At 39.4% G+C, this 26,466-nt stretch overlaps 1 protein-coding gene across 2 annotated transcripts in view; it reads left to right on the top strand.

Moving 5' to 3' along the window:
• jbug (filamin-type immunoglobulin domains fbug) overlaps positions 1-26,466 on the top strand; it is a 1,114,928-nt gene that overhangs the window by 1,056,339 nt on the left and 32,123 nt on the right. For both annotated transcript variants that reach the window (XM_090381438.1, XM_090381439.1), the window contains exon 49: positions 7,637-7,786. In XM_090381438.1, coding sequence (XP_090237564.1) covers positions 7,637-7,786 — 150 coding nt within the window. The remainder of the gene's footprint in view (positions 1-7,636; positions 7,787-26,466) is intronic.

Here is a 26,466-nt window from a genome sequence, read left to right as displayed (position 1 = left end):
TTCCTTTTCGGGTAAAATTCAACAGAATATTAGATAATTTTCTGTTTTTTTTTTTAGTTTCCTGAAATAAAACATCTAAAGATTTGATGCTTACATAATTGGAGTGTTTAAGTGTCTAAATATTTCAACAGAGCAAAAGTCTTTACAAACATATTACCTGTCCAGGATTCCTTTAGTAGACTTTATATCCAGATTCCAGTCATCCTAAGCTCTCTGTCAATATGTAATTCGTATATTTAACCCAGGGGTTCACATCTGGTGAGTATGGGCTTGGTACACCCAGGGTCCTGAGCTGAATATATCATCAGTTTTCTCTTTCTTGGTGATTCCCTTCTACTTCTGACTCTTGTGCTCTCTCTCTCTCACATAGGGTAACTCTTCTTTTTTTTTTTTTTTTTTTTTTTTGACTGCTGTAGCATAAGCCTCAGGCTTCCTTGCACCATTTGGCTAATAATAATAATATGATCCTTTGATATAAGGTTAACTTTGATATTTGAATATTTCAGCGGAGCATAAAATTCAATAACTCACTGATCATTGCCACCTAGCGGCCCCATATGTGGATCTTTCTGGAATTCCTGTTGAAAACATCCGTAGATTTGATATCCCACAGTTACAACACACACACACATTGCTTTCTCCTGCACTGTCACTCTTTTAATGCTTTACTGTTGCAATGCTTGCTGGGATCAAGGCTGCCAACCACATGAGAAAAAACTCATCAAGTTGCTTTAATTCATCTGTAATGCTACTAAATAACACTGACTCGAATCTGTAAAATGTCTTTATTAGGATAAAATAAAATAAAATAAAATACATGCATACTGATCGTATAACTGTATATTAAAACAAAATAAAATAAACGTATAACAAGAATAAAATATATAAAATTGAAAGCAATAAAAGTTGTTTAAAATCACTAGAACCACTAACACAGGAGCTTTCGGCAGCATCATCCACCTTCATCAGCTATAATGGTTGCAGGATAACCGACAATCTATATGTACCACATACATCTCAGCAGGTCGCGACATGAACTATGGCATCTGCGCACGGTACACTTCTCACACATTGGAACTGGAAAGTGGACAGGCCACTCTAAATCTTTCGTCTCTTCGTAGGATAAGGGCTTCAGAGAGTGGATGAATGCAACAGCCCTTATCCCTATTAAGACTGTACCGCTCGGACAAACCTATTCTTAAACTCTCCAGCCATTTCCTGTCCCAAAAGCCATGTGGCTTATCCCTGATCACATCTTCTTTAGCAGTAATGCCATGCCATGCCCAGTTTCCCAGCTATGTTCCGCTACAGCTGAACCTCCATAATTTGCAGTCTTAAGGGCTGTATTGTATTCCCCCATGTGATCTAGAACTCTGCATTTCATTTCCTCCACAATCAGGACACTCAATTTCATATATGACCCCGCTAGTGTCCGCAATAGTTCATATCGCAATAGGATCTTTAGTTGCGGACACTACTGTGTGCAGCCTCTGACCTGACAGCTGCACACAGCGTATCTTACACGAACATAATATACGGAAAATGGGTTCCAAAATGCCCGGATAGTAGGGGATGTATGCAGTGGAAACAGGTGTAAAAGCATCTCTGGAACTGTTGTTCATACCTCTTAAACACCTCTCAATGTTGCTCTTAGGATGACCGCATGTTACTAGGTCCGCTGTAATACATTTAATCTCATCGCCTCTGTCTCTCTCTTCAGACGAGGAGCAGTGGGAGCACACTACTTTTGTGGGAACTGGCCTGAGCTGTTTTGAAGTGTGTGTATTGGCCCCGACACATAGATTTTCTGTAAACCTTAGTTTTCGGGTGTCAGCCTTCTCTGTATACACACACGTCTAAGAACGGAAGGCCCCCCCCCCTTCTCAACGTCCGAATATAAGGCAAACTGCTATTCAACCAATTGAGTATTTCTATTTTGTATCACTGTGAACGTGCCATCGACGTATCTCTTCCATGCGATGGGGGAGGACTAGAGCTCCCCAACATCCTATCTTCAAATTCTTCCGTGGCTAAGTTGGCTATAATCGCACTAATAGGTGAACCCATGGCTACTCTGCAAACCTGCTGGTACATAACCTTTTAGAATAAAATAGTGGTACTAGATAAACATAAGCTAACACCTTCACAAATATCTTTATCACTTAGGGCTGTCCTGTCTTTCAAAGTACCATCCCTACTCAAAGCATTCCGCACACAATCCAAGCAGTGTTCAACGGTATACATGTGAACAAAGAAACGACATCAAAGGATGCCATAATCTCACCCTCTTCTACCTCTTGAGCACGGACGAACTGTACAAATTCCCTGCTGTTTTTAATAATATGATCCGAGTGTCCTACTATGGGGGAATACAAGTTCAGCCAGAAATCTTAGTGCATGCATCGGACTGCCAATAAACGACACAATGGGTCTGAGAGGTACCCCAGCCTTGTGCAGTTTAGGCAGAGAATAAAATCTATGTAAGTGACAGCCCGATGCATGCAACCTCCAGGAAACCTCCTCAGATATTTTTCCTGCCTTAAGCCAACTCTGGACCAACTTATTAACTCATTGTTCTAGTCCGCTCAGGGGGGGGGAGATTCCTACGAATGATCTTATATATGACCTATCATTCAGTAAACTAAATGCCTTTTCCTGATAGTTGTCTTTGTTCAGCACTACCTTAGATTTACCTTTCTCTGCATGTAGTATTACAATATTATCATCTTGTTTTAATTCTCTTAATGCTTTTCTTTGTGCAACTGTTAAATTAGAAGAGGCTTTGCATGCTGAACCTAATGTGCACAATGTCCTAATCCTGATCTCATTAGCTGTGACCTCATGCAAATTGGCCACAGCTCTCTCTATACCCATTGCAGTATCTGCTATGGGGAGCCTACAAGGAATTAAACTGAAATTGGGGCCCTAGGTTTTATAATTCTATCTGTTCATTTGTTAACTCCTTATCACTCAGGTAATGGATGAACTCACCTCCAGTGATTACATTACTTTCTCCCCTGGCTTCTTCTCTTAATCTATTATATTTGTTCACTTGCCTTTGTCTATATTCATCCGAGATCCGGGTAGCTTTGGCCATCACTGTTCTGCACACGGGTATCCAGAACAGTGAAAGCCAAGCTGTTTTGGATAACGTATCTCTTCCGTTATGTGCATGGAAGAGATACGTTGATGACACATTCACGGTGATACAAAGAGAATACGAAATAGAAATACTCAATTGGTTGAATAGCGGTTCGCCTTATATTCAGTTTACTTCGGAGATTGAGCAGGGGGCCCTTCCTTTCCTAGATGTGTGTGTATATACAGAGAAGGCCGACACTTGAAAACTAAGGTATCCAGAAAACCTATGTGTCAGGGCCAATACACACTCTTCAAAACAGCTCAGGCCAGTCTCCACAAAAGTAGTGTGGTTAAGGCCTTAATGGAAAGGGTGGGCCCACTGCTCCTCGTCTGAAGAGAGAGGCAATGAGATTAAATGTGTTACAGCAGACCTAGTAATGTGTGGTTACCTTCAGAGCACCATTGAGAGGTGTTTAAGAGGTATGAACAACAGTCGCAGGGATGCTTTTACACCTGTTTCCACCGCATACATCCCGTACTGTCCGGGCATTTCGGAACCCATTTCCCGTATCTTACATTGTGTAAGATACGCTGTGTGCAACTGCCAGGTCAGAGGCTGCACACATTAGTGTCCGCAACTAAAGATCCTATTGTGGGTAATGACACTAGTGGGGTCATATATGAAATTGAGTGTCCTGATTGTTGGTGAAATGAAATGCAGACTTCTGGATTATCTGGAGGGAACACAATAGAGCCCTTAAGACTGCAAATTAGCAGAACATGCTTGGGAAACTGGGCATGGCATTACTGCTAAAGAAGCCATGATCGGGGACAAGACACATGGCTTTTGGGACCGGAAATGGCTGGAGAGTTTAAGAATATGTTCATCCGAGGACTACAGTCTTGATAGGGATAAGGGCTGTTGCATTCATCCACTCTTTGAAGCCCTTATCCTACGAAGAGAAGAAAGATTTAGAGTGGCCCGTCCCCTTTCCGGTTCCAATGCATGAGAAGTGAACTGTGCGCAGACGCCATAGTTCATGTTGCAGACCTGCTGAGATGTATGTGGTACATATAGATTGTCGGTCATCCTGCAACCACTATAGCTGATGAAGGCGGACGCTGCTGCCAAAAGCTCCTGTTCTAGTGATTTTAAACAACATTTATTTTATTTTGTTTTAATATTTTAATATACAGTTATATAATCAGTACGCATGTATTTTATTTTATTTTATATTATTTTAATAAAGACATTTTATAGATTCGAGTCAGTGTTACTTAGTAGCATTTTGGATGAATTACAGAGTTCCTGACTCCAGAGGCCTTTTCAATGAAGCTTTGATAACCACAGCAAACAATCTTAAGATATCTATTACAATAAAATTTTAATCAAGCTTCATAATCAGATGAATAATTTATAGACACCCTCTGTATAATTCAACAGCTGTGCAGTCTCTTTTAAATAAACTATGAACAGGCACAATTTGGCATCAGTAGCCCTTTTGTCATTAAATCCCATAACAGCAGCTATATTTAATAAAGTGGCTTATACAAACTACTAAAAGCTCACTTTGCTATACCAACATATATACAGCAGGACCACGTTATAACGCGGTTCGCTTTACGCTGATTCGCTATAACGCTGTTTTTATATTATAACCCCTATCTGACTATAACGCTGTCACATATCACTATAACGCTCTTTTACAGATTTCATTTTTGGCATATTTAACGAAATCGTTTCATTTGATGGAGTCGATAGCTTCAAAATGAATAACAAAGCAGCATTAAAACGTTTCCCACGCCGACTTGAGAAATTTTCCCACTCTCAGTGAAATTTTCTCGTACGCTAATTTAATTGCAGTACAGTCACTTGTTACGTAGTTCCGAGATCAACATTTTAAAAAAATTATCTAGTCATCACTCAGTACAATATTACACATCGTGCGTAACGGACAGTTTACTTGAACATTGTATCATAATTAATGCAACCAACGCAGTTACATTTTCGAAGAGTTAATAATGGCCGATAAGAATAAAAAAGCAACAACGTCTGGGCGCAGTACGAAGACTTTAAATGTAAGAAAAAGACTGAATTTGAAAATCAAATTAGACGTTTTGAAGCGAATCGATTCCGGTCAAAGACAAGCGGATGCCATAATTTAGGACTTGCAACTTTAACTCTAAGAACAATTATAAAAAAAAATAAAGAATTAATTTTAGCAGCGGGAAAGATAGCTGTTCCACTGCAAGCAACTAGGGCTAGGCCGGCTATTAGGATTGAAATGGAAAGACTTTAATTTTATTGAAGATAATGTCCAATGCAGAATTCAGTTAAGTTAAATATTATAAAAAAAAAAAAAAAAAGAGAGAGAGATTAGCCAATATGATGATCTGAAGAAAACTCACCTAAAAAAAAAAAAAAATGTGAACCATTTAAAACTAGTAAGGGCTGGTTGAATAGATTTAAAATCCAGGGAGAAGCCGCAAGTGAAGATTAAGGAGCCAAAACTTTCAAAAAAGAACTTTTTAAAATTATTGAAGAGGGGTATTGTATGTTATACTTCTCAACAAGTTTTTAACATAGATGAAGCAGGACTTTTGTGGAAACGAATGCCTAAAAGAAGTTTCATATTGAAAGAAGAAAAAAGTATGCCAGGTTTCAAAGCGGCGAAGGAGCGACTGACTTGATTGTTGGGTGGTAACGATGCGGGGGATTTAAAATTAATACCACTTTTATTTTATTTGGAAGAGGGCCAAAGTTCAACCCAAACGACACATTTTTCCTGATTAAATTCATCAATTAAATTAAATCAATTAAATTCATGATTTTGATTGGAATTTTAAGTTTAATTTTGATACGTAAGTAGTTACCACATAATTATATACGTATATAATCCACAATATTTTATATGTACAAATATTTGAATATTAAATATTTTGACCTACATTTGTGCATCTTTTCACTACCGTTTATTATTGATTAGGAAATATCCTATGGCACTGACCGCAACACACAAATACAAATTTGTACATATGTTACCTTATGGGAATGCGGTGCTCGCTTAGCGCGGATTCACTTAGCACTCTGTTTTTACGGAACCAATTTTCAGCGTTAAGCGGGAGTCACTTGTATACACAAACGTGTGTGTGTGCGCACGTATATACAGGCAGTTCCCGCTTTACGAGTTCTTTTTTTTTTTTTTTTCCCCAAGTATCAACAAAATCAAAAATATGAACATTAATTGCAATAAATAAATGCTAATCATTCATAAATACGGCATATCAAACCATGAGCATATATGTACAATACAGTACTACCGTGAATGCATTTGTTTGTTAAGGCAGAGATAAGGGGGGGGGGGGTCCAACTCTTAAGGAATTTTGGAAAGAATTTCACATTTTAGATGCAATCAAAATAACAAAATGAGTGAGGGACAAAATTACAGAGAAGAACATGGTGTGTTTGGAATAAATCTATCGTCAGTTTATTGATAATGTTGAAGCATTTCAAGAGCCAGCAGAGACCGTACAAAATGAAACAGAATCAGTCATAAATGTTCTTAACCAATTGCTGCTTGAGATTTGTATAACTGATATCATTGATCTGCTTCAAGTGCACTATGGAGAGCTCACAAATGAAGTCCTCATTGAAATCGCAAAATGTGAAGAAGCTTAGGAAGAAGGTTTAACAGCTGAAAATCCTGTTCGTTCCTTAACTCTCAAGGGGCTTGATGAAGCTTTTAAACGCAGAAAAAAACAAAAAATAATTAGATTTTTCGAGTCACAAGATTCAAATTTCAAGCACACTAGAAAAGCTTCTACAGATTTAAAAAATGCTTATGCATGCCATCGTGAAATTTATAAAGAAAATAGAAGACGGTCTTGGAAACAAACGACTCTTGAAGCATTTCTGAAGAAGAAAATGAATGTGCTTCCAACAAACCAACAACAAGTGCCAAGCCAACAATGAGCCATGAACCATCAATGAGTATGCATTAATCAATGATGATGAAGAATAAACATTCTTTAACATTTGTATGACAAATAATTTTTTATTATTATAATTTTCTTGATTTTAAAGGCAGTATTTTCATTTATTTGGATAAATGAATCATTGTTTAAGCATAAAATATTGTTTTGTTGACCTTTATTTAACAATACTATGATTAAGTTTCAATATTGCAATAACACCTTGATCCATCGGTTGCAGCATTGGGGTTGTTCTGCAGAGTAGGTAAACAACCAATCTATGGGAATCTTAACCTAAAACTAAGGCATCCTTGAGAAAGTTTCATGTAGCCTAATCGCAATATTTCAGATGTCTAGATTTAACTGAAATTTCAGTTATTACTGAAATATTCAATATAAAATGATCAGAGTTTATTTATAATTATCCTGTATTTGATTTGTTGAATCTTTTTTGGAAAATTTCAAAAAATTGAATGCTTTATCAAAGTATCAATTCCTTAAATCCTGAAATTTTACAAAAGTTGTCTGTATATATATATATTCAGAATTTCATTTAAACATATCACTGTCATTTACTTTGTAGGTGAGCTGACAGCACATTGTATGGGTCCACATAAAGTAGCTTATTGTGAACTCTATGATCACAGAGATGGAACTTTTACTCTATATCTGAAACCTCAAGAAGGTGGAAGGCACGTACTAACTATTAAATATGGTGGTGAACATGTGCCAGGTAAAATGCACTTTGTTATATTTTCTAGTCAATAGTTTGCTTTTAATTTATTACTATTTTAATGCTTTATTTTTTAATTTAAAAAAGAAATACAATTATTAAATTAAAGCTGTTCTTTCTTGACTTAATCTGAAATTCTGTTATTAGCATTAGCAGAGGCATATGATGCAAGAAAGCAAGCTTAGGCATATGATGCAAGAAAGCAAGCTTAGGCATATGATGCAAGAAAGCAAGCATCAGCCAAAAAGAAAAAAAACCTCACATTCGTTCCAAAATGCCTGTCCAGCTCGGCCTTAAATTTATTTAGGCTATCAATAAATTTTAACAAAAGATGGAAGTCTGTTCCACCAATCAACTTCCCACTGGCTAAAGGCAAATTTCCACACATCTATTCTACAACTTTCTCCTCAGGTTCTTAATCTGAGCAAGAGGAAGAATCCCATCGGCATTCAGCTTGCTCAACCCATTCAAAGCCTTATACACCTCAATCAGATCACCTCGCAAGTGCCTACTCTCCAGGCACTGCAATTTGCAGAACTTAAGCCTTTCTTGGTAAGAGTATCCCTTTGTTCCCCTCACCAATCTTGTTGCCCTTCTTGGTACTCTACATCCTTCCTAAAATGAGGCCTCCAGACCTGTACACAGTACTCTAGGTGTAGCCTGACCATTGCCTTGTATAGCGGGATAATATCCTCCTTGTCCCCGCTAGCAAAATTCCTATATATCATTGACAAGATGCCATGACCTGCCCTGCCAGCCCATCTGTACTGCTCAGCAAACTTCATATTTGACTGCACAGTTACACCCAGGTATTTTTTCACTTTTCACTTCCCTGAGTGTAGTACCACACAGTTGGTACATTTCTCTTCAGTTATTGCTATCCACATGCTATACTTTGCATTTGTCAATGTTAAACTTCAGTTGCCACTTCTCAGCCCATTTGCCCAACTTATCTAGATCCACTTGGAGTAGCATTCTGTCTTTACTGTCATTAACAACCCTACCACCCTTTGTATCATCTGCAAACTTGGACATTAAACCTGATATACCTTCATCAATATCATTGATAAATATACAAAACAACAATGGGCCCAACATCGAACCTTGGGGAACTCCACTAATAACATTTGTCCACGAAGAGCAGTGTCCATTGATTACCACTCTCTGTTGTCTCCCACTCAAACATCCCTTTATCCATTGTGGCAACTTACCCTTAATGCCATACCTCTCCAATTTGTACAACAGTCTTCCATGTGCAACAGTATCAAAAGGTTTTCTGAAATCCAAGTACAGTAGACTCAATTTTCCAGGATAGATGGTAAAAAAAAAAATTCCCGATTAATCCAAAAATACAGTAAGTACCCGACATACATAAGAGATATATTCCAGGACTTATTACGTAAGTCGAATTTTATGTAACTAGGAAATGACTAATAAAATATTGCAACTGTATTCCTAATATGCCAAAATTACAAAAACCACATAATATCCTCAGAAGAATCAAAGAACGCAGTTATATATTTTTAATTAATTCAATTAAAAACTTTAACTGGCAACAGCAGTGAACTAGCCAGAGTGGCACATAAGAAAACATAAAAGGGGGAAAAAAAAATGCATGTTATTGTACTGTAAAAACTGATATGCATTTCGTAGCCAGTTATTATAGTTGACTCCTTTGGTACCGCTTCTCGTATTCTGTCTTTCTCCTTTATTGTGTTCATCATTGCTACTGTCAAATTTGAATTTCATGCGATACTTGTTAATGTTTTGCCATTTTCATACATCCTTATTATTTTAATTTTCTGATCCAACTCAATCGCCTTCCTTTTCTTGATAGATTTACTAGTACTGCTGTCACTTATTCTCTTAGTCGGCACTGTGATAACAGTCAAAATTAAATTTTTTGGAAAGAACTTCACAGGGTTAAGGCAAGAACTCACTATTATCACCCCATGCAAACTCACATTTTACTAAGGCACATTTTGGAGGTCACTGCCATAAAACAATAAAAACAATTTGCACCTCTCTGGTTATTTGGCTTTTCTGTTAGTGCAATTCATTATAAGCAGGTAGCAAACTCGATAGCTGGAATTCTGTGGGTTTTTACATAATTATCTTGAAATGTGTCTCCTTCATACATGTGTAGTCTTTGGAATTAGACTAAGTTTGTAGGTTCTCCAAATTCTAGGCAGTTATGTTTGACTGATGCACTGCTTGATAATGTGCACCAGGGTTATGCAGATGTTTGAAGCCATTTAGTTTACTTCAGTGGGATCGAGACAAGGGTGTTCTTTTTTTGTTTTTTTTTTTTTTGTTTGAGAAAGCCCAAGGTCTTATTAGTGTTCATTTTGTCCAAGAAAAAAGGCTTGGGGCAATGCTACACAACTGTTGGAAGCCGAACATAGCCATGTGTTCCACTTGAATATTGTATGCAACATACAAAAATTTCAGAGATGCACCATGTAACACAATAAGGTAAACAACTAAAAGAGTGTTTTTTGCCAGTCTCAAAATAGATTTCATTCAAATTGGTGTGTTACCACACTGTATATATTTAAAAATAAAATTACAGAAGAGAATCATCATTGTTAGGTCCATCTGATGTTTAGGAGCATTCTAAGTACATTTTTCGTCTATATAAATTTCAATGAACAAAAAGTATCTTGAAAAATTGTTTACACAATTTTCTTAGTTTGAAATAAGTTATTGTTTTGTTTACTGTCTCTCCTGTAAGCATAACTAAATTTTGTTGTGCTAACAGGATTCAGACCACCTAGTTACTATATCTTTTAGAGCAGAGGAAACTTTGCCTTCTCAAGGAGTTGTCCTGTAATTGCACTACTTTCAAGCAAATGCCATTGCCAAAAGTATTTCTTTTTTTTCTCTCATTTAAAAGAGAAATGTTTGAAAGTAATGCAATACCAGGGCAACTCTCTGTGAAGCTGTTTTTGGTTTACTTTTTAGATGTATCAACAACGTAAACGATATAGAGGAATTTTGCTAGTAGAGTCCTTGAGGTTGTCACAGACATTCTCTCAGATATGCCAGACAAGCTCTACTTGCTACCTGGGAGTCGAAAATGCTGATGGAACTGATATTCGGGTGACACGCAAGTCAAGTGGACCCAGTCGGCGAAGTTCAGACAGTTTGTGACAACATATCCTCTGCTTGCACCTTCACGATGGTGGGACTGTTAGTAATCCTCCATGCACAAATCCTCCATCACACCTGGGTGACCACCCAGGTGTGAACCAACATAAGCAGGGCTCGAGGTGTGGCGGTCACACCACATGGAGGAACGCCGCCCCTCTATGTTACCGGTTCACACCCGTTTCTAGACGTCCTGGTACATCGCGTAGGCCCACATCTAGAGACCTCAGTATACCGCAAACCCATGTGGTGCGGGCAATTCACCAACTACGGGTCCGGCCACGCACCAAGCCATCTCAATAGCACTGCCCGCACCCTATTCTCCAGGGCTTGGAGCCATTCCAGCACCGACACAATTAGGCGTAACGAGATCTCCCGTGTGAAGACGGACCTAACCAAATGCGGTTATCCACCCCATGTACTAAGCAGATGCCTGTTACAGGCAGAAGAACTCACATCCAACCCGAGACCTCCGAAGCAGGTCAGTATATCGTCCGCCTACATTCCGTATTATCCAGGAGTGTCAGGACGCATCTCGAAGGTCCTTAGAAGCTACAACATCAAATGTGTGCAATTACCCTGCAGGAACCTACGGTCACTTGTCTCCAACGTGAAGACCCCTGTCACACCTGTCTTACGCAGCAATGTGGTGTATCGTATCACTTGCAGAGACTGTAACAGTTGCTACATAGGGAAGACATCAAGACGTCTCCAAGATCGCCTCACGGAACACGACAGAGCAATCCGGCTTGCCGAAACTGACCAGTCCGCGGTCGCAGAACATTTTTGGGCCACCAACCACGATCTTGACCCCAAACGCGACTTTGAGATAGTGGACCACTCACGACACTTTCGCCACCGCCTATGGCTAGAGTCACTCGACATAATAAACAATCCTAAGGCATTAAATCGCCAGAAAGGCATGCGTCTACATCCCATCCTGGAAACTACAGTTTTATTGCTGGATGATCAGTGGCGTAGAAGCAGCACACGTCTGTGCAACAACAATGACGCATGATTAACGTGCCACTTTGCTCGTTGTATTGTATTCAAAATTTGTATTAACTTGTCAGTTGACAAAGGGACACGCGTCCCGAAAGCTACTGGTTTTATCTCATTATATTTTATTATAATTTGTTTTTGTTAATAAACTGGGTAATTACTATAGGAATTTTGCTAGCAGGGAAAAGGTGATTATCCCTCTGTATAAGGCAATGGTCAGGCCACGCTTTGAATACTGCATCCAGGTCTGGAGGCCTCATTTTAGGAAGGATGTAGATTTACTTGAGCGTGTACAGAGAAAGCCAACAAGATTGGTGAGGGGAATGAAGGGATCCACTTACCAAGAGAGGCTTAAGTTCTGCAAATTGCAGTGGCTGGAGTCTAGGCACCTGCGCAGTGATCTGATTGAGGTATATAAGGCTTGAATGGGTTGAGCACGCTGAATTCTGATGGGATCCTTCCACTTGTTCAGATTACGAACCTAAGGGGGCATAAATTCAAATTAAGAAAAGACAGATGTAGATTAGATGTGCGGAAATTTGCCTTTAGCCAGCGGGTGGTTAATTGCTGGAACAAACTTCCATCTGTCATGGAAGTTGATAGGTTGAATAAATTTAAGGAGGAACTGGACAGGCATTTGGAGGGAATGGTGTGTTTTTTTTTTTTTTTTTTGGCTGATGCTGCATAAGCTCATACACTTGCTTTCTTGCATCAAATGCCACTACTACTACTACGTGTACGCCATATCCAAAAATTTCATTACTTCATACAGCATGTCCCACGCACTTTTTCTTACTACTGAATACACCATGAATTGTCAAATTAATAGAGCAAGCTTATCTGCGAAAAGATCTAAATCTCCCAAGCACATCCTAATTAATTTCACAAATATACGTGGTCTCAATTCTAATCCCAACGATGTTCATTTCCACTTGCAGTCTGCCAAACCCCATGTACTTTTTCTGACAGAATCTCAGTTATCGGTTGATTCAACTACTGCACATCTCAGATGCCCAAATTATTCACTGTATGATTCCTTTCGCCTCAAAGGTGGTATTTGTGCATATGTCCGTTCTGATATTTCCTTTCAGAGACTTGGCAATTTGGAATCTCCTCTCTTTGATCTTCTCTGGCTTAAAATCTGTCTACCTCATTGTGTCAAATTCATCTGTTGTCTCTACCGTTCTTAAAGCTCTTTGACTTCCTTTTTTTGCAACTTGACTTTCTCCATTCCAACTTTCCTAACAGTGAGGTAATTTTCCTTGGTGATTATAATGTTCACAACTCCAGCTGGCTTCCGTTTTCTAGTCACACCGACCCAGATGGTCGAGATGCTGAGGCTTTTGCAATTACTAATGACCTTGTACAGATTATTCATTTACCTACAAGAATAACGGACAATCCTAATCATACAGCCAATACTTGATCTTTTTCTCACAAACAACCCTTCTAAGTACACGGTCGAAGTGAGGTCCTTTAGGCTCTTCAGACCACAACTTGGTGATTGTCTCTTCTCTATTGGAACCTTTATCTTGTGGCTACTCTGAACCTCGTGTTGTTTCGCATTACAAGAATGCAAAATGGGATGACCTGCGAGATTCTTTTCTTCTTTTCCTTGTTCGGATTACTGTTTCAAAACTTCTGATGTCAACGTTTGCTCAGATCGTGTCAGTGAAATTATTCTTGCAGGAATGGAATCCTTTATCCCACACTCCACTTTAAAATCTCGTCCTTTATCTAAACCTTGGTTTTCCAATAAATGTGCTAAGGCTGTTCAAGAGAAGAGTGTTGCATGTCGTAATTGGCTTGTTTCTAATTCTTCAGTTTCATTTTCTGCCTACACCAAAGCTCGCAACAATTGTAAAGCAGTTATTAATCAGTCCAAAGTACAGTTTGAACAGGCTAAGAATAGAAAACTTGCTTCTTGCCCTAATGGTAGCTGAGCATTCTGGTCTCTTGCCAAGGTTGTTGGCAGCAACTTTTGCCTGTCTCTGTTCCCACTTCAATCAAAACCTGATGGTTCTGTTGTCACTTGGACTAAAGATAAAGCTGACCTGCTAGTATCCCATTTTTCTTCCAACTCCTTTATTAATGATCTTGGTAAAACACCTCCCACCATTCCCAACACATTCCATTCAATGCCCCCTGTCGTCTTCGTCAAAAGGATGTCAGAAGGATTTTGATGAATCTTCATGCTAAGAAAGCTCCAGGTCCTAATGGTATTTCTCCACTTGTTCTCAAAACCTGTGCTCCTGAACTTACTCCTATTCTATGCCGCCTTTTTTCACTTTCTTACTCCAAAGGTGTTTTTCCTTCTGCTTGGAAATTTGCTCATATCCAGCCAGTTCCTAAAAAGGGTGACAAATCACTCCCATCCAATTATCGTCCCAGTGCAATTACTTCTACTCTTTCTAAAGTAATGGAGAAATCAATTAACCGCCAACTCTTAAACTACCCAGAAACCTTCCGTCTGATCAACGATCACCAGTATGGATTCCGTCAGTGTCGATCCACTGGTGATATCCTGGCTTATGTTACCCATTTATGGACTACTTCAGTGGAAAGGTTCGGTGAAACACAAGTAGTTGCTCTTGACATCTCAAAGGCTTTTGATCGTGTTTGGCATAAAGGTCTTCTAAACAAGCCTCCATCTTATGGTTTGCCAACTGTTTTTAGTAATTGGTTATCCAGTTTTCTCTCTGATCGCTCACTGAGGGTGATGGTAGATGGCTCTCTGTCTTCTAACTTCTCCACTAATGCCGGTGTCCCCCAAGGTTCAGTTCTTTCCCCCACTCTTTTCCTCTTGTATATCAATGACCTTCTTCCATTGACTGGAAATCCTATCCATAGTTTTGCCGATGATAGCACATTGCATTCAACTTTCCATTTTGAGAAATCTTGTCCTGCTTAATCAGCTTCAATTTCACGAAAATCCGCTACCAATTCCTTAAATGCCGATCTTCAGGTAATTCTCCAGTGCGGCAAAGACAACTTAGTTGACTTCAACCCTTCTAAAACTCAGTCTTGTCTTATATCTCGCAAAAAGGATTCTTCTGCTCCCATGCTTATCTTTAGTGACACTCTGATTTCTAGGCAAAATGATATATCTCTTTTGGGGATTACCCTGACTTCTAATCTCTCTTGGCACAAGCACATTACAAATATTGCTTCCTCTGCATTTAAAAAACTTGGTTTTCTCTTTCGCTCTCGGTGTTACTTTTCTTCCAAACAGCTGCCCACTGTGAATAAATTGCAAATCGCAAAACCTTCCGTCTGATCAACGATCGCCAGTATGGATTCCGCCAGTGTCGATCCACTGGTGATATTCTGCATTATGTTACCGTTATTTGTTCGTTATTTGGTTTTTAGGAGCATTAGCAACTAAGGCCATATTGCTCCGGGATATGCGGTGGTCATTCCTTGACCTTTCCGCATACTCCGTATTTGGTGGTGACGGGCTCGAACCCCGGTCTAATCAAGAAGCATGTGCTACGCACTGCTGCTCCTTCCCACCTGGCTACGGAGGCGCCCATTATGTTACCCATTTATAGACTAATTCAATGGAAAGGTTCGGCGAAACACAAGTTGCCCTTGACATCTCAAAGGCTTTCAATCGTGTTTGGCATAAAGGTCTTCTAAACAAGCTTCCATCTTATGGTTTGCCAACTGTTTTTAGTAATTGTCTTCTAACTTCTCCACTAATGCCGGTGTCCCCCAAGGTTCAGTTCTTTTCCTCTTGTATATTATTGACCTTCTTCCATTGACTGGAAATCCTATCCATAGTTTTGCCGATGATAGCACATTGCATTCCACTTTTCATTTTGAGAAAGCTTGTCCTGCTCAATCAGCTTCAACTTCTCGAAAATCTGCTACCAATTCCTTAAATGCCAATCTTCAGGTAATTCTCCAGTGGGCAAAGATAGCTTAGTTGATTTCAACCCTTCTAAAACTCAGTCTTGTCTTATATCTCGCAGAAAGGATTCTTCTGCTCCCATGCTTATCTTTAGTGACACTCTGATTTCTAGGCAAAATGATATATCTCTTTTGGGGATTACCCTGACTTCTAATCTCTCTTGGCACAAGCACATTACAAATATTGCTTCCTCTGCATTTAAAAAACTTGGTTTTCTCTTTCACTCTCGGTGTTACTTTTCTTCCAAACAGCTGCCCACTGTGAATAAATTGCAAATCCGCCCTGCCATGGAATATTGTTCCCACATCTGGGGTGGTGCCCCCAAAACCTTTCTCAGGCTTCTTGATTCCATTCAGAAAGGGCAGTTAGGTTAATTAATGATTCATCTCTAACAGAGTCTCTCCACTCGCTGTCTCATAGATGTACTGTTTCTGCTGCATGCCTCTTCTAAAGATACTTCCATGGGCACTGTTCTTCTGAATTGGCTTGTATAATTCCTGCTCTCTCTTTCAAAACAGTCCGAAAACGTGCCGCCACCAGCCAACATTCATTTACTGTCCAACTTCAAACTCACAGAACCAACTTTTCATTTTCCTCATTTATTCAGTCAACTGCCGTTTTGTGGAACAACCTTCCTTCATACGTATTTCCTAAAAATTACAGTCTACAGAAGTTCAAGTCCAGTGTCAACAAATATCTTCTTTCATCTTCTCAACTTCCAACCCAAGCACGGTACTAAGTGCTATAGGTTCTAATACTCTCATGTTTGGGATTTAAATAAAAAAAAAAAAAAAAAAAAAAAAAAAAGAGAGAGAGAGACGAGGAGGTGATTATTCCCTTGTACAAGGCAATGGTCAGGCCATACCTTGCATACTGCAGACAGATCTGTAGGCCTTATTTTAGGAAGAATGTAGAGTTGCTAGAAGGGCAACAAGACTGGTGAGAGGAATAAAGGGGTGCCTTTCTTACCAAGAAAGGTTTGTTTTGCAAGTTGCAGCATCTGGAGACTAGGCACCTTCGAGGTGATCTGGTTGATAAGGCCTTGAATGGTTTCAGCAGGCCCAATGCTGATGAGATTCTTCTGCTTGCTCAGATTACAAACCTGATAGAACATAGATTCAAATTGAGGAAAGGCAGTTACACCATAGATGTAGAAGTTTGAATTTAGCCAACAGATAGTTGATTGGTGGAACAGACTTCCATCTGTAATAACTTGTCACAAGGTAATTTTTTAAATGTGTTCTTACTTCTGAATTTGATTCCTTCAAATTCTTTCCACCTCAGCATACTCTCAATTTTAGCAGTATAATTTCCTTTGGAATTTTTCAAATTAGCAATAGCATTTATAATTCAAATAATTAATCTGCTTTTACCGTAGTGATTCTGTAAAGCTTCTGAAAGGTCAGAGGGCTCCTGCACAGGGTAGTAAGAAATCTTACTACTCTGTGCTGCAGGATGTCGATCATTAGTGCTAAATTGTTAAGAAATTCCACCTTAAAAAGTCAGTTTAATAATCTCGAATATTTAACTTCTGATTCAAAATGTTTGCACAAAGCGGAATAATTCCTTCAACCCACAATTGCCGTCCGCAAGCAACAAGCTGCTCATCATGGCCTGAACATCCACCAATAATAATTTTTTCCACATTTTTTCCAAAGTTCTTTAACAATAATCCTTGATTCCTGCAGGTTTTTTGGAGATTGGTGATATAATTCATACAGTTTTTTTTTTTATTATTATTTGACTGTATGCCGTTATATTTTAGAACATTTCCTACGCAGTGGCCTTCACGAAGTTTCAAAATTGCCAACATTTCTTCTTCGCAAAGTTCATATAATATTTTTGTTGCCTCAACCCTCCCCCCCCCTATGTTGCTACTGTCAGTCTGTCATTAGTTCTTTGAATATTGTGCAAAAAAAAAAATGTATGAATCACTTGGATATTCACGTAAACATAGACAGAAGAAATTTACTTGAAGGCATGGATCACTTACTTCTCCGAAAAACATATGCATGTTTGTCAGGGTTAAGGGGAACCACAACATAGGTTGACCAGAGGCTATCATCCATGTCAGGAATCTGCCTAATCCTCTGAGTGGCTATGGAAAGCATATTGACGAGCACAACTTCTCGGTATATGACTGTTGGTTTTAGGGACACCACTAACATTGTGAAATGGTAACCCCTTTCCCCCTTAATTCGCGCTTTCTAATTCCCTAAAGGCCAGAGGTGAGAACAATGCATACAAAGTTGTGTCTCATAATCTGTTAATTACATGGAAATTTTCTTCGTCCAACGGAAACTATTTTAAATGCGATTACCAAGGAAAATTCAAACAAATTCGCTATAAAGAAGTTGGTTAAACAGAGGTCCGACTTTAATTAAATCAAAAATGAAGCAATTTTAAAATACATAACTGATCGAATGCTGGGGATGATGCCCCACTCATCCCACCGTAGTTTCAGCTCTGGATACTCAATAATTGCATTCAGGATTTCATTCATAAAATAAATGATCATCTCAACAATGGACTTGCAAATTTTCAAAAGGAATAACAATGGGCTCTTGCGAGCCCACTACAGCTCACCACTGGTTGAGTGGGAGAAGAGAGAGAGAGGGTGGTAATCAATGGGCATTGCTCTTTGTGGACTAATGTTATTAGTGGAGTTCCACAGGGTTCAGTGTTGGGCCCACTGTTGTTTTGTATATTTATCAATGATATTGATGAAGATATATTAGACTTAGTGTCAAAGTTTTCAGATAATACGAAGGTTGGTAGGGTTCTTAATGACAGTGTGGTACTGCAACAGGAACCAGAAAATTTGGGCACATGGGCCTAGAAGTGGCAACTGAAGTTTAACATTGACAAATGCAAAGTACTGCATATGGGTAAAAGCAACCCCAAAGGAACGTATCAACTGTGTGATACTACACTTAGGGTGGTATAAAATGAAAAAGAGCTGGGAGTAATTGTGCAGTCAGATATGAAGTATTCTGAGCAATGCAGACAGGCTGGAAGAGCAGATCATGGGGTTTTGTCAATGATGTACAGGAATTTTGCTAGCAGGGAAAAGGAGGTTGTTATCCCTTTGTATAAGGCAATGGTCAGGCCATGCCTTGAGTACTGCATACAGGTCTGGAGGCCTTATTTTAGTAAGGATGTGGATTTGCTTGAGCATATACAGAGAAGGGTAACAAAATTGGTGAAGAGAATGAAGGGATCCTCTTATCAAGAGGGGCTTAATTTCTGCAAATTGCAGTGGCTGGAAACTAGGCACCTGCAAGGTGATCTGATTGAGGTGTATAAGGCCTTGAATGGGTTGAGCACACAGAATTCTGATGGGATTCTTCCACTTGCTCAGATTACGAACCCAAGGGGGCATAAATTCAAATTGAGAAAGACAGTTGTAGAATAGATGTTCAGAAATTTGCCTTTAGCGAGCGGGTGGTTAAATTGCTGGAACAAACTTCCATCTGTCATTTTGGAAGTTGATAGCTTAAATAAATTCAAGGAGGAACTGGACAAACATTTAGAGGGAATGGTGTGTTTTTTTTTTTTTTTTTTTTTTTTTTGGCTGATGCTACTTAAGCTCATACACTTTCTTTCTTACATCACATGCCTCTATTACTATTACTGTATGCCTCAACTAATGCTAATGTCTGTACAATTGTGTGTATTAGGCCCATCCACACATTGCATGGCATGAGAAACCAAAAAACCATCTCTGACTGAAACCGGCTAACCATTCCTCTGTTAATGAAGACTTTAGAGTATGTGATTCGAACCCAGACCTCTCGAAATAAGTGACAGGTGGCAACACCACTACTGTACACAATTATGGCAGTCATATTAAACAGTGACTTTATACTAACACGTACTGCAAGTTTGGCAGATGCATATTACTATTTTGTGGTTGTTGCAAAAGTAGCTCTTTGTTTAGTAATCTAATTAATTTAAAAATATTAATTTAATTATACAAGTATTAATTTAAAAATACTGGAATTTGGTGAAATAATGAGCACTTCAACCTGCTCGGAGTATAATCTGCATTTTATTACTTAAAGAATTACTGATGTGCTCAGTTTTATGGTACTTCCCATATCCCTTCAGTGACTGTAAAGACAACAGAACTGGTAACTGGTATGGGGAACATCATTTACAGAGAGTTGTTAATTTGATTACAGATTTCTTACTTGTCAATAGATAGCTATTAGTAAACATCTTGTTAAAATTAATTTTAGCAGTTTAAATAATTTTTTAAATCGCTTAATTTATTTAATAAGATTAAAATTGAATAAAATTAAAGTTAAGTAGATAGCCAGAATACTTTCATTCCTGTAGTGCTGTCCTTATGACAACATCAGCCTCACATACCAAGGGCTTGTTTACAATTACCATGTGGTTTACAATTAATTATATTTATATGTTCTATACTGTACTCTCAAACTAAGAATTTTTTAATCAAAACTCTTTCCTGGGGTCAATCCTAGTTTGTACTTGTGGGGTTGGGGATATTCAAAGAGAGAAAAGGGATTTGGATGTTGTAGGATTGTGCATCTGTTTGGCAGCTAATTTTTGTGAGCAGCTTAATTGTGTAGGTGGGTTCAAGGGGGAAATTTTCGACTATATGAAAAGAAGTGATAAAAAGGAAAGATAGATTTAAATAATTTCAACTGATACATACAGTCTGCCAAGTCTGTTTAAAGAAGAGGTTTGAAATGGTCAGAAAAGCAATATGAGCACTTTAAAGAATTACCAGTTTGAAAAGTACAACAAGCATTCATTAGTTAGTAGCACTGACTCTTACATAAATCCAGTTCAACACCCAAATGTTTTGAAAGAAGACAAATTGGTGAACTGAAGAGAATGAACTTTTCAATTTCAAGCTGATAATTCTATTCATGTGATGCAGAAAGTCTATTTTCCTTTTTTCTGCCATGAATAAAGCAGTTATCATTAGCATTAGTAGAGGCATATGATGCAAGAAAGCAAGCTTATATAGCATCAACCAAAAAAAAAAAAAAAAAAACCACCCATTTCACCCATCCATCCACTCCAAGTGTTTGTCTAGTTCTGCCTTCAGCTTATTCAAGTTGTTGACCTCCTGTACAACAGATGGAAGTTTGTTCCAGCAATCAAATGAGCTGGCTAAAGGCAAATTCCACACATCTATTCTACAATTGTCTTTCCTCAATTTGAATTTCTGTCCCCTGAGGTAAGTAACCTGAGCAAGAGATAGAATCCCATCAGCATTGAGCTTGCTCTAACCATTCAAGGCCTTATACACCTCAATTAGATCACCTTGCAGGTGCCTAGTTTCAAGAAGCTGCAATTTGTAGAACTTAAGCCTTTCTTGATAAGAGGATCCCTTCATTCCACTCACCAATCTCATGGCCCTCGTCTGTACCCGTTCCAGCAGTTCTATATCTTTCCTAAAATGAGGCCTCGAGACCTGTATACAGTAGCCAAGGTGTGGCCTGACCATATCCTTATACAATGGGACAATCACCCTCCCCTTATCCCTGCTAAAAAAATTCCTGTGTATCATTGACAAGACACCATGCACTGCTCAGAAAACTTCATATCTGACTGCACAGTTACTCGCAGGTCCTTTTCATTCTTCACTACCCTGAGTGTAGTACCACCTGGTTGATACGTTACTCTGGGGTTACTGCTACCCATATGTAGTACTTTACATTTGTGAATGGTAAACTTCTGTTGTCACCTCTCGGCCCATTTTCTCAACTTTTCCAGATCCTGTTGCAGTGATGTACTATCATTACTGTCATTAACAGCCTTGCCAATTTTTGTATCATCTGAAAACTTAGACATTAATCCTGATATACCTTCATCAATGTCATTGATAAATACCGAAAACAACAATGGGCCCAACACCGAACACTGAGGGACTCCACTAATAACATTAGTCCGAAGAGTAATGTCCATTGATAACCACCCTCTGTCTTCTCCCACTCAACCATCCTTTTATCCATTGTAGCAACTTGCCCTTAATGCCATACTGCTCCAGTTTATACAGTAGCCTTCCAGGTGCCACAGTATAAAAAGCTTTCCTAAAATCGAAGTACATGATATCAAAATTATTTTTTGCATCCAGTTCCTTTGTGATCACAACATAATATACAATCAAATTTGTCAGACAAGACTTCCTCTTAACAAACCCCTGCCATGTTTGAACTATACCCCTCAACATGGGCACCTGTACATGGTGAGGGGGACCTCCCAGTGATCCTGCTGGTCTTCCAGTTTAGCATCACTGGGATCCAGCACCCCTTGGTTCCAGGGTTACATCGTTGGAATCCGGCATGTGCATCCATGGAAACTCGGAAAGGGAATCCTGGTAGTTGAGGGCCCCGGCCTTGATACACCACTTTGTACCCTGCTTTGACAAGATGGGTGGTCCTAGACTGGCCCGACTGGGATCAGTTGGCGGGTGGTTCTTACTACTAGGGTCAATTGCGTTCCAATAAGTCTCCCTCCCTTTGGTCCTGGCATGGGATCAAGACTTATTGGAAACATGGGTATGGTCCTCCTAAGCGAACTTGGCATCCCATTCGTGTACGCAGTACCTGCTAGTTCACAAGTGGGCGTCCCCTCGTAGGGCTCCATGGTAGGTGAGGTACTTAGGGTATCGAAAATTTTTATCTTACTCATATGAGTAATTTAAATCCTATTTCTTCTGCAGCCCCAACAAGGCCCCTACCTAATTAAGATGATAACACAAAAAACATCTCTGTAAAAAGAGCCAGAACTGAGGATACGCCACCATAGTTGACACCGCTCTTCCTCATTCTCCATTCCACTGAGAGCAGTCAATTGGGAAGATGTCACCCTTCTTTATCCAGAAAGGATTAGAAGGGTTGGCTGGATCACCTAAATCTGTAAAACGGCTGCATTCTGGAGACCGTTTGGTCGAAGCTACAACTATGAAACAGGCAGAAAAAATCCTCAAAGCTACATCAATAGGGGGAATATCTATCACTGTAATCTCCCACAAAACTTTGAACTCTTCACGAGGTGTCATTTCAGAGTGGGACCGTCTTCATGTCTCTGTAGATGAGATCTGCTCTGAATTGAAAGAACAAGGAGTGACTGCTGTCAAAATAATATCAATATGAAATGATGGGAATCTCGTCCCAACCTGAGTTCTCATCCAAACATTTAACACCCCACGGCCTCAAAGTTCCATCAAGGCAGGATACTTAAACTGCCCAATGAGGATTTATATTCCAAACCCACTGACGTGTTTTAAATACCAAAAATACGGCCACTCACAAACAGGTTGTCGTGGTAACCCTGCCTTTGCTCGATGTGGTGCGAAAGACCACGAGAGCAAGGAATGTTCAGCTTCCAAACTGAGCTGTGTAAATTGCCAAGGAGAGAGAGAGAGAGAGAGAACAGGATTCTCTCCTTGGCAGTTTACTCTAGAGCATGTCAGCAGTGGAAGGACGAAAAAGAAATCGAAAAACTGAAAACAGAGCTGAATATCTCCTGCCCAGAGGCTAGAAAACACATACAACTAATAAATAGCAGGAAGCCTTCATATTCTCAGAAGGTTTCTGCGAAGTTCACTATCAGCACACAAACTGAGATGACTATACCACCAAGAGAGTCATTTACTCTGATTGCACACTATTTATTGAGTTCACAAAAGCCCACCAAAAAAACACAGTCAGCTGACACTCCTATATCCATACCTCCTAGTACTCCACCACTACTAAAACAATGTGGTAAAGAAGAGCCACCAGTAATAACAGAAACATTGGATGTAGAGGACAACAGACGAATCAGTCTTGTAACTCTTTGCGGAGGGAGAAATGGACACAGGACAGTGTCCATACTTCCCCAAAAAAGATAAATCCAAGACTGACAAAAGTAAGCCTCAGCACCTCGGAAGCTGCCTGATACCCACCAAGCCAAAATAATGGCTAAATTCCTAAAATGGAATTGTTGTGGATTCCAGTGAAATACTGATGACATCAAGGCCCTTCTGCAAAAGCACAAGCCAGGTTGCTTTTGCTTGCAGGAGACTTATCTAAAGGCAAATTATGATCCCACCATACATAACATCGCAATTTTTTGTAAGGATAGAATTGCAGATGGTCCTGCTCATGGAGAAGTGGCTATCCAGACCCCAGTTCAGCCCTTGCTACAACCAGCATAGAGGCTGTTGCAATTCGCCTTACAGTGTGATTTTTATTAATCGTCTGCTCTATTTATTTGCCAACAGGGACTGACATCTCCCAGGAAGACCTTGATGATCTTGTGATGCAGTTGCCTCCTCCTTTCTTACTTCTTGGAGATTTTAATGGACATAACACTCTGTGGTAATGCTAGCAACAATGGAAGGGAATGAGTCAAAGAGCATATGCTCAATGACAATGACCTTTCCCTTCTAAATGTGGGAACAAACACCTTCCAACATGCCTACCCGTACATTTTCTGCCATTGATCTCTCTATCATGGGAAGTGGAGGAGAACCCATACTTCCGTATGGGTTCTCCTTCACTTCCCTCTGATAACCTCATTACACAGTGGGAGACCATGTCTTCCTTTCAGGTTACCGTGGTGGAAGGCTGATCAGGCTGACTCGACTGCCTTCCAGCATCATGCAAATTTTGACCTCAGTTCCATCAGTCAGGAGCATATCGTCCAATCAGCTGCGAATGCTGTTCCAAAAATGATCTGCCCGGTTTCCACCATTTCCCAAACCATGGTGGAATTCACAATGCATAGCAGCAAAAAAGGCTCAAAACAAAGCCTGGCCGATATTCTGACAACATCCTACCACGACCAACCTTATAGCCTTTTAACGCACGCTACATCCACCATCAGAGTCAAAAGGAATCGTGGATCCGTTTTATTTCATCAGTTACTCAGTCCAGAGGCTAGAAAACACATACAACTAATAAATAGCAGGAAGCCTTCATATTCTCAGAAGGTTTCTGCGAAGTTCACTATCAGCACACAAACTGAGATGACTATACCACCAAGAGAGTCATTTACTCTGATTGCACACTATTTATTGAGTTCACAAAAGCCCACCAAAAAAACACAGTCAGCTGACACTCCTATATCCATACCTCCTAGTACTCCATCACTACTAAAACAATGTGGTAAAGAAGAGCCACCAGTAATAACAGAAACATTGGATGTAGAGGACAACAGACGAATCAGTCTTGTAACTCTTTGCGGAGGGAGAAATGGACACAGGACAGTGTCCATACTTCCCCAAAAAAGATCCATTTTATATTTCGACTCTCTCAGCATGTTACAGGCTTTAATAACTGTGAGATATAATCCTTGTCCAGTTCTGTCTTGCTAGTACTAAGTTGGTCTGGGATAAAATCCAGAAAATGAAGGGAAAATATACATCCCACAAATCTTCAATCCTAGATTATAATGGATGCACTATTGAAGATCCAACTGCTATAGCCAATTCTCTTGGGGAAACATTCTCTAACATCTTCGTATTCCCCAGAGTTCCTAGGGAATAAATCGAAAACAGGCACTTAATTTCAAGTCTAAGAGCCTTTATCCCTACAATGGGCCATTCACTATACATGAACTGAAAAGAGCTCTCATTCTTTCCAAGGCAAGTGCTATTGGACCAGATGGCATCCATTATGAAATGATTAAGCATCTTTCACCCTCATCTATTCCTTCTATATAACTCAATCTTTATTGAAGGACAGTTTCCAGATTCCTGGCGCAAGGCAATCTTTCTTGCCTTTGCTAAGCCAGGAAAGGATCCTAAAGTCACTACTAATTATTGTCCTACTGCTCTGACTAGCTGTCTGTGCAAAATCCTAGAGAGAATGGTTAATTTTCATTTAATATGGTATTTAGAATCAAATGACCTTCTCTCCAACATCCAGTGTGGCTTCCAAAGGAACCGGTCCATTCTGGACCATCTTATTAGATTGGAAACATCCATCTGGGATGCTTTACTAAAACGTGAACTTTTGGTGTCTGTATTCTTTGATATGGAGAAAGTGTATGACACAACTTGGAGATTTGGCATCTTAAAAGATTTGCATAGCCTTGGTCTTAGAGGGCATCTCCCATTTATATTAAAAACTTTTTAGCCAATCGATCTTTCCATCATATCACGAAAAGCGTGACACTTAATACTGATCCTCACTCTCTCATCCCTTCTGCCAAGAGGAGGGAGTACCACAAGGATCAGTATTAAGTATCACGCTTTTCGCCATCAAAGTAAATTCCATCACAGGACAACTTCCTCCAATTGTAAACAGTGCCCTCTATTTTGATGACTTTAGTATTTTGTCAGTCATGCAACTTGAGGGTTATTGAATGACAACTGCAAAAAGCCATTGATCGCCTAAATTCCTGGGCACTGTCTAATGGATTCAGGTTCTCGCCGCAGAAGACTATTTGCATACACTTTTGTCTTAAGTGTAATCTTCATCCTGAACCTGAATTAAGGCTTGGACAAAATGCTATTCCAGTAGTGGCAGACACAAAATTCTTGGGACTCATATTTGATAAAAAGCTGACCTTTCTGGATCACATCCATCAACTCTGTACAAAGTGCACAAGAGGCTTGAATATTCTGCACTCTCTCTCTCTCTCT

This window comes from Mastigoproctus giganteus, chromosome 9 (genome assembly GCF_048544385.1).
Source record: "Mastigoproctus giganteus isolate SK-2022 chromosome 9, ASM4854438v1, whole genome shotgun sequence".
Taxonomy (NCBI): domain Eukaryota; kingdom Metazoa; phylum Arthropoda; class Arachnida; order Uropygi; family Thelyphonidae; genus Mastigoproctus; species Mastigoproctus giganteus.
This window is presented reverse-complemented; position numbering and strand designations above follow the sequence as displayed.